This window comes from Chrysochloris asiatica, unplaced genomic scaffold (genome assembly GCF_000296735.1).
Source record: "Chrysochloris asiatica unplaced genomic scaffold, ChrAsi1.0 scaffold00035, whole genome shotgun sequence".
NCBI classification, from domain to species: Eukaryota; Metazoa; Chordata; class Mammalia; order Afrosoricida; family Chrysochloridae; genus Chrysochloris; species Chrysochloris asiatica.
Genome location: NW_006408553.1, coordinates 6,685,121 through 6,694,868, shown reverse-complemented (window position 1 = coordinate 6,694,868; position 9,748 = coordinate 6,685,121). Strand labels below are relative to the sequence as shown.

Here is a 9,748-nt window from a genome sequence, read left to right as displayed (position 1 = left end):
GGCCCAGGTTCCTTTTGCAGAGATAGAAGCTGGTTGCATTTTCTTTTCTCCCTCTTCTGCAGCTGGCTCTGTGCTGAGTTCCAAAGGGTCCTAGCTTCATTTCATTCCCGCCTTCAGTCTTTACCAGCCCACCCCCATCTCCCTCCAACTAGGAGATCCAACCCTCTAGGAGAAATGTGGATTTCTTCATTCCTTCTAATCAAACTAGTTTTCCTAACTTTTTGGCAGAAGAATTTTTATGTGTTGAAGGAGTTGAGTCCTGACTTGCAGATTCCTCTTCAACGCTGGGATGCAACAAAATTGGGAGGATACCGAATGAGCTGCTGTCATCCCTAAACCAGGGCCGATGCTCTGGGAGCAGAGGTGCTGAAGAAATACTCTCCAGACCAAGTGGCTGACTTTATTGCCTTTGTATCTTTTAAACTGGTTTCTCCTACTATGGAGTCCTGTGGGATAAAGCTCTAAACTGTGAGGTCAGTTTGAACCACAAGATCAGCAGTTCAAACTCAGCAGTTGCTCCTTGGAAACCCTGTACAGGGTCACTATGAGTTGGAACAGACTCAACGGCACTTAACAACAACAACCTCTTACTGTGAGTCAGCTCTAAGGTTGTTCAAAAAGAATCCTTTCCTCAGTGCAAGATGCTTTATTGATATTCTGCCTAGCTGCTGTTACTGTAAGAGATAGCTTTCCAATAGCAGCAGGGTTTTCTCAAATGATTAGATAAAAAGATAAGTCATAGGATAGTTATCTTTGACCTACCCTGAAAACAAAACTTTATTCTAAAAGAAAAAAAAATTCTAAGAACTAGTATCTTTATCAGTAAAGTTGTACACTGCCTCTACAGTAGAATAAGTTGGCACTTAGGTTTTATACTGCCTTGTCCTTGTGTCTAGTTACTTGCTGGCTCACTGTGGATCTTGGATCACTAATAAGATTGTACCTCTGATGAGAGTTATACCTTTTGGATCCCCTGTGGTCAGAGGTGCTCAGGGTTGTGCTAGGCACTCACGTGTGGCTCAGTATTTCTTGATTATCCTATACCGCCAGTTGCTGCCCAGTTGATTCATGTTGACCTCATTGCATGTCAGAGCAGAACTGTGCTCCACAGGAATATCATTGGCTGCTTTGGGGGAAGTAGATTGCCAGGCCTTTCTTCCAAGCACCTCTGGATGGACTCCAATCTCTAAGCTTTCAATCAGTAGCTGAGTGTTTTCACCTTTGCACCACCCACAGACTCCTACCCTATTAACCAAAACCTACTGCCATTAAGTCAGTTCCAACTCATAGCAACCCTAAAAGAAAGGTAAAACTGGCCCATAAGGTTTCCAAGACTAAATTCATTGTGGAAGCAGACTGCAGCTCTTTCTCCCATGGAGCAGTTGGTGGGTTTGAACTGCTGACCTTTGAGTTAGCAGTTGAGCATTATTGTTGTTACGTGCTATCAAGTCAAGTTGGTTCTGTCTCACAGAGGTCCTGCATGTGCTTTCCGAGAAACAGCTGGTGGGTTGTTACTGCTAAATAGCACACAGCTTCAAAGCAGGAATAAAATGAAACATTTTTTTCTAATACAGTTGAAAATATCTTGTAAACAGTCTGCTCACATCCTCCAGAACAGGATAGAAACCAGATGTAGACAGTGAGGTAGATATATATCTTATCTGGGAGGAAAAGAGGGCCTAACATAATAAATAAATATCTTGGGACATGATAAAACCCAGAGGCCTCTTCCTGGGTCATCATTATTTAAAAAAAAAAAAAAAAAAAAAAAATCTAGTACTGCATATGACCTTGTCGGAGAGATTATGTTCAGTTGAAAATCCAGTTATTTTAAGCAGAACAAAATGAGAACTCTTAAAGAGGCACAGAGCAAACCTTCGGCATATCAGTGGGTGTCTCCCAAAGTGTCTTATGGACAGTGGTTTCCAGTTGGGACAGCACCCAAGAGAAACCTTTCTTTCTTTAATGTTTTATTGTGAGTTATATGATCGTTTACATGAGAGAACCTCAGTTCCATATTCGTTCCATCGTATATCATTACATTGCCATGGTTCCAATCCATTCCATGCATCGTCTTCCCACCAAAGGGCATATCCTAGAAGCCCGTTCTCTACACTCTCCCCTCCCCCCTCCCCCCTCAGTCTTCGGCCCACAGTTCCCTCTCCCTCTCTGGATCCAAAGTCCCCAGCCGCTTCATCCCTCCATGTCATCATCTCTGTCTCCATCTCAGGCATCCCGGGTTCTCCGGGTGGGGTTCCGTTCTCGGCTCTTATCCGTTGGTGGTCCCAGAGACCTCCGCTCCTAGACTGGAGAAATAATCGCTCTCTTCCTTGCTACAAAACACAAGAGAAATCTTTCATGACATCATATAGGAAATAACAGATTCGATGTAGGATCCAGCATATATGTTGTTGTTGTGAAGTACCATCAAGTCTTTTCTGACTCATAGCAATCCTCTGCAGGGTTTTCAAGAAGTGACTGGTAAGTTTGACCCACCAGTGCATATGTTGTTGTTGTTATGTGCCATGGAGTTGGTTCCGATCCATAGCGACCCTGAAAAGGATTTCCAAGTCTGTAAATCTTTATGGGAGCAGAAAGCCTCATCTTTTTCCCGGGAGCCCAAAATATGTAATTTATTTATTGAACAAGTCCTAGCCTATTGTATTTAGAATATACATGTGAGGCCCTAAGGACTTTACCAATGGTTTGGGCTTTGCTATTAACTGAAAGTTTAGCAGTTTGAAGTCACCCAGCAGTGTCACAGAACAAAGTCCAGGTTACCTACTTCCATAAGATTGTTGTTAAGTGCCGTTGACTTAGTTCCGACCAATAGCGACCCTGTGTAGGGTCTCCAAGGAGCAACTGGTGAGCTTGAACTGTCAACAGTGCAGTTCAAACTGACTTTGCAGTCCAACGCATTAACTCATAGCGCCACACTACAAGATTGTTGTTGTTGTTAAGTGCCATCGAGTCGGTTCCGACCCATAGCGACCCTGTACAGGGTTTCCGAGGGTGTAAATCCTTACGGGAGTAGAAAGCCTCATCTTTCTCCCGCGGAGCGGCTGGTAGTTTCGAACCGCTGACCTTAAGGTTCGCAGCCCGATTCGTAACCACTACGCTACCAGAGCTCCTTACACTACAAGATTACAGTCATTGAAAACCCTAAGAAGCACAGTTCTACTCTGAAACACATGAGGTGGTAATAAGTCAGAATTGATGTTATAGCAACAGTTTTGTGTTTTTCTTTAAGGAGCTTTATATTTAGGTGGTTGACCACACTATTCATCTGTCAGGTTGTCCTAGTGTGGTGGTTTGCATGTTGCTGAGATGCTAGAAGCTACCACTGGTATTTTAAATACCAGCAGAGCCACTTATGGTGGGCAAATTTCAGTGACGCTTCCACACTAAGACAGACTAGGAAGAAAGGTCTAGTGATTTACTTTCAAAAGTTAGCTAATGAAAACCCTATGCTCACAACAGAATATTGTTGATCTAATACTGAAAGATGTCTTCATTTTTTAAAAGGCAATTTCATGCAATTCAATCTAATATTGCCTGCATTTTGAAAAGGAAATCGAGGCTTGGAGTGATTAAGTAAATTGCTCTAAAGTCTCAGAGGTAGTCAGTAGTATTTGAATTCAAAATCCAGTTTGCCTCCTTCTGAACCTCTAAATATGCTACTTCTTGTTGTTATATGCTGTGGAGTCGGTTCCGACTTATATGGACCCTGCACAGGGTTTCCGAGGCTGTAAATCTTTACAGGAGCAGAACACCTCATCTTTCTCCCGCGTAGCAGCTACTAGTTTCGAACAGCTGACCTTGCGGTTCTCAGCTCGATTCATAACCAATACGCTAGCAGAGCTCCTTAAGTATGCTACTTAGAAAAAGAAAATATTGAGTAGTAGGCCCAGGAACCAGCTGCTTGGGTTTGAATCTCAAATCGTATGTTGTTGTTGTCGTTAGTGCCATCGAATCGGTTTCTACCCATATCGAACCTGTATAAGGTTTCCAAGAAGCAGCTGGTGAGCTTGAGCGACTGATTTTTCAGTCCAGCGCATTTTTCCACAGCGCCACGCCAGGGTTCAAATCAAATTAATGATTTGAGATTCAAATCCAAGCAGCTGGTTCCTGGACCTATGGCTTTGGGATGGAGTCCTGATGTGGCGCTGTAGGATGAGCACTGGACGGAAAGGTCAGCTTGAACCACAAGGTCGGCAGTTCAAGCTCACCAGCTGCTCCTTGGAAACCCTATACAGGGTCACTATGAGTCAGCACTTAACAACAACAATGCCTTTGGGATAAATTTCTTTTCCTCTCTGTGCTTCAGTTTCCTTCCCTGAAAAATGGTGGTAATAATTTAATTTGCAGTGAAGATTAAATGAGAAATCTAAGAGTTTAGGACAGTGCCTGGCACATAGGAAGCATAAACTATTTTCAGGTTTCCTTCATCACTTTTCCCTCCAGAGTAGAATACCTACACACACAAAACTCCTTTGTTTGCTAATATAATGCAATAAGATTGAGAAACTAATAAAATACTTTATTATAATGCCAAGAAGGTAGTAAATCAGCGATAATTTCAGGACTGACAGCTTCTCTCACGATCTCCCCAAGATTATGAGACTGGAACTTTTTAGCATTGCACTACTAGATTGTTTTGTTGTTGTTGTTGTTTTCTCTCCCTTTCTCTTTATGGGAAGGTGTGTCCTGAGCAGGAGTACCGCTGTGATTCATCATTCTTAAAACAGAGTCAAGCAACCTGCGGATTAAGGAAGTGCAGCAGGAAGATAGAAGGAAAACAACGATTTCTTTGAAGCAGTCCTTAATCAATCTTAGTGGAGGCGCGGGAAATTCCACCTCGTTAAAGGTCTAGGAAGAGATGTCGAGTTCACATCAAGAGGGAGGAAATCCCCATCTTTCCCTCCAACGCCCCTCCCCCGCCATCTCCCGCTCTAAGTTAAAAGTCCTTATGTAAAGAGACACTGGCAAATTACGGTTCATTTTAGGATTGTTGTTTTATTTCAGTGACACTCGCTGTCGGTTCCGACCAGAGAAGTGTAGACACCACAAACACCCACCCCGGAAGTCACCTAGGCAGAGTCCTCAGCCAAGAGCCAAGGTTTGAGCGCGCTGGGCGTGGCCAGGGCTTGCTCCCCGCGGCGGCCCCTTTAAGAGTCAGCCGCGGACCCACGTGCCTCACAGACGTCAGAGCAGGAAGTGTTTGAGGAAGTCGCGTTCTGCTGGCTGGTTTGGGATTCCCGCATTTTAATGTCTTCTGGGTGGTGTCAGAGCCCCCGGTTTTGCCGCCCTAGCCCCCATCTCCCCTGCCCCGGGGCGCCTCTCCCCTCCCCCGCCGACAGGTGAGTCCCACGAGCCGGAGGTAATGGAATCCCAGTGGTGCCCACCTGTAAACCCTGCGTCTTTGCTCCTCCTTGTCTCTTGAGGCTACTGTAGAAACTTCTCTCGAGTTTAAAAGTCTGGGGTACAGGGCATGGAAATGTTTCGCTTAAGCGGGCCAGCGTTGAGCGTCCCAGGAGAACATCCCTGGCCAGAGTGCTTCCAGGTGGCTGCTTAGAGGTGGATGGCTTTGGGAGAGAGTCGGAATTCTTTCGGACCTTGTAAAGACACGCGACTGAGGTGGCGCTCAGAAATAAATTCTCCCCCTGCTGTGTTCGGGAGAATGCGGGCAGGTCTAAGTGCTTCTTGCTGGAGTCCAGACTGGGGATCCCGTTATGGAGATCATGGGTGTGGGTGACTTTCTCTTGAGTGCCCTTCCTCTCTACTTCCTTCTATAACTGAAGGGCTGGTGAGAAAGAAAGTTTGCAACCCCAAACAGCAAGCAAGCAAACAAACAAAAAAGTGGTTTGTTTACAAAGTAAAAAGCAGTTCCATTTTTTTTTTTCTTATTGAAGAGCAAAGGTTATGCTGCCCCTTCATCATTTCCTTGAAGAAAAGTCTGCCTCATTTATTCTTGTCCTTAATCCTTTGTCCCTACCCCAAATTACTTACAGAGTTAGCGCAACATCAGTATGAGCTGGTCACCTTCCCTGCCAATTCAGACATGTGGGGCCTGGGAAATGAAGGAACGACTTGGGACAGGGGGATTTGGAAACGTCATCCGATGGCACAATCAGGTAGGGGATCTGTGCAGCCTGGAAGAGACAGGGGAGGGCAGCGGGTGAGGTGAAGGGGGTGGGGGGACAGGTTCATCTTTTACTGTCTCCTGGGACCTGTGGATTTCTGCCCTACTTTGTTGTGGGTGAGTCAGTCGGTTTCACTTTTGACTAGGAGCTTCCTGCAAGGAAGGATTGAATCTAGGTTTGTGACCTCCAGATGTTACTGACCAAATCACCTTAATAGTAAAAAAAATTTAAGCTCTCAGCTGATAAACAGAAAATATTGATGTTGTGAAGGATTTTATTTCATTTGGATCCACAATCAATGCCCATGGAAGCAAGCAATCAGATACCATGAAGTAGTCCAAGATAGTGATGTTGGCAGACACTTCATAGCATTCTTACCAAACAACTTTGGAACTGAGCATCATCAAAGGTAAGACCAAAGAAGAACTGAGTGCCATGTGGAAGGAGAAACTATATCAAAACAGAAGACATGGAGAATTATGGATTGCTGCATAGTACAGCCATATTGATACAAAGCAAACAGTGTTCCCAGCTGAAGCTTCTATCACCTGATGCTCTCACCGCTAGGGCCAGGCAGGAGTACTCCTTATTATACAAAAGTTAAATGCACTCACTGCACCCACCTTACCTCTCAGCCCAAAGACCTCAGATTCTTCCCTGTCACCCATCCCCTTCCACATGCAATTGTGGTCCAGTGGCACCTACCACCTCCCGACCCCACAAGTCTGGATCCCATAAGCAGGCCACACCTGCTCATTTGCTCAGCCACTCACACTAGGGACCTATAGATTGTGAGGGCCTGCAGAATGATAGCACATGCTCCTATACCTTAATCTCCCACAAAGAGGGTCCACGGACTGGAGACATCTGCTCCACCCAGCCACTGGCACTGGGAGCCCATGAACTGGAAGCACTCACTCATACACGCAGCCACCTGGGCTGTGAACCCTCAAAGCAGTGGTTTCTTCCAGCCACTTGTGCTAGAGGCCAGAGAACTGGCAGCACCTTCACACACACCCCCATCTGTCATGCTCTAACACACAGACATGACCTCCTAGTGGGTACATGCAGACTGGCAGCATTCCCCTTACCTTTCCAGCAAAACAGAAGACAAATCCCTTGACATTAATTTAAGGAACACGCAGTGAAAAGAATAAAGAAAGCCTAAGAATTATGTAGGATATTATCGAGAGGACTCCTGATGTGGCACTGTAGTATCAGTACAGGACTGTGAACCACAAGATCAGCAGTTCAAACCTGCCAACTGTTCTTGGAAACCCTATACAATAGCAATCAAGAGCAAACATTTATGTGTGATCAGAATTCAGAACTAAACCAAAAAACCACCATCATCAAGACGATTCTGATTCTAGCAGCTCTACAGGAAAGAGTAGAACTACCCTATAGGGTTTCCAAGAGTTAAATCTTTGTGAACTCAGACTGCCATATCATTGGTGTGTGGAACGACTGTTGGATTCTAACTTCTGGCCTTTTAGTTAACTAAAAGCAGCCGAGCATTTTAATGACTGTGCCATCAGGGCTCCAGTTCCAGAATAGGAGAAGACAAAACAATGCAAAACACAGAATTATCAAAGATTTGCTGGCAGAACACTTCTAATATGGAAGATAAGAAGATACCTATCCAAGAAGCTCAACGAACCCCATACAAAATAGACCTGAATGACAACATGATATAAAATCACATCAAGAAGCAGGACAAGATGATTCTAGCAAATAAATAACAAAATAAAGATCCTAAAAACCTACTGAAGGATGCAATAATAATGGAACTACCTGGTAAGGCATTCAAAAGCCTAACATGATACCTATAACTGATTGGAATACCTAAAATGGGGCTACAGTGTGCCCAGTGAAAGAGGCTTCCTGCAGAGCATCTGTATTACATAAAATCATAGATGGAATTCTGAACCCCATCCAGAATCTTCTGAGGTGGGAAATTTCCACTTGAAAGGATGAGCAGACCAGCCTGGAGTGGCTAGAAGAACAGAAGACACTACTTGAAAGAAAGACCAACAGGAAAAATACAAAACTATATAGGCAGACCGACTGATTACTACAAGAACAAGCAAGTTGCCCACCCAGGTAACATCAAGGCAAGTGGTCGCGTCCCCTCAGAGCAAACCTCCTTCCAAGACTAACACTCAGTGGGAATATACGCTCTGATTGGTGACCACGTTTGTCACTGATAAGGGGAAGTGAGGAAAAAACAGCAATGAAGCTGCAAGCTAATCCCTACAACGTTCAATAGACTCCTGTGAACAGCAGGGGTGGTGACCTGGTTGGCCAGCAGTATGGCAAGACCAGATATCTAGAATAGAGAGTGAAGCGTCCAGCTGATAAGAAGAGAGGGCATATACACCAGAACACCCACACTTGCAGATAATACCCACTTGACCTGGCTTCAATGACTGGATGATCAGAGCTCAACCAGAAGAAGAAAGAAGAGGAAAAAAAGAGTAATCTGATACAATTTGATGAACTTGACCTACACCTATGAATGCAGTAGCTCAAAAGAGGGAACAAATCTTTACAGCGAGGATTATTCCCACCCCCTCCATACAAAGAGTAGACAGGGAGGGACAACTTGGACACTGGCTACCCAAAATGGGGCGGGGGGGGGAGGTGGCTACAAAGGCAAGAAGTGACTGGCTTACAAGGTTTCAAGAGGGAACCTAGATCCAGAGGGCATGGAGGAAAGTAGAATCTCCACTGAGTAGTATCCAATCTGTCTAGGCAGGGCTGATGAAAGGAAATGCAGATAGGTTTCTTGTGATACAATAATGAATAATTGTTATCAGGACTTATTATAAGGGTTGGAAATGTAAAGGTAGACATTATGTAGCAAGGAGGGGAGTGATTAACTTTGCAGTCTAGGAGCAGAGGTCCTTGGGACTATCAAGGGAGAAGAGCAGAGAGTGGGACCCTACCAAGAGAAGCAGTGATGCCAGCGATGGAGGCAGAGATGATGACATGGAGAGATGGAGTGGCTGGGGACTTTAGACTTTACACCCGGAGAGGAAAAGGGGCTGTTTGCTGATGACCAGGGGGCAGGCTTGCAGGGTTGGTTGATGATGTGTGGAGGGGATTGTAACTATGGCAATGAAATGATACATGATAGGATGAATGTAAAACTAATGTTCTCCCATGTAAACGATCAAATAATTCACAATAAAACATTTAAAAAACAAAACAAAACAACAACAACAGGTAAATCTAAAAGAAGGCTCAGAAATGTTTTAAACAGATAAGCCCAGACTTCTATTTTCAACATTCTGGATTATTCTGATACTACTTTATTTTTTATCCTCAACTGAGTTATCCCTATTTAGCATTTCATATCTGTTTACAGCTTTTCTTTCTCAAAAGAGATTTCTAAGGATTTAAACATACCTTATAACTATTCCTCTAATTAACTCTTCAATATCTCTGAGAAGAAATGTATGAGTAAATATTTTTATTTATATTTAAGATATGCTAAAATGTAGGATAATTGGCTCTTGATCATATGGTACCTCTTGAAATGGTTGAACATTAACCATTTCCTTTTGGTACAGTGACTCTGTGTATTCCTTCCATCTTCTCTT

The 9,748-nt window shown here is 44.1% G+C and overlaps 1 protein-coding gene across 2 annotated transcripts in view; it reads left to right on the top strand.

Moving 5' to 3' along the window:
- Positions 1-5,201: 5,201 nt before the first annotated feature.
- The window catches only part of IKBKB (inhibitor of kappa light polypeptide gene enhancer in B-cells, kinase beta), a 99,933-nt gene continuing 95,386 nt past the window's right edge, over positions 5,202-9,748 (top strand). Inside the window, exon 1 of one of the 2 annotated variants that reach the window (XM_006859925.1) lies at positions 5,202-5,360. Coding sequence is in view for 1 of the 2 variants with exons in the window: in XM_006859924.1 (XP_006859986.1) it covers positions 6,030-6,134 (105 nt within the window). In the remaining variant the exon portion in view is untranslated. Of the gene's footprint in view, positions 5,361-6,029; positions 6,135-9,748 lie in introns of those variants that run through there. The other variant, XM_006859924.1, reaches the window with a different exon arrangement.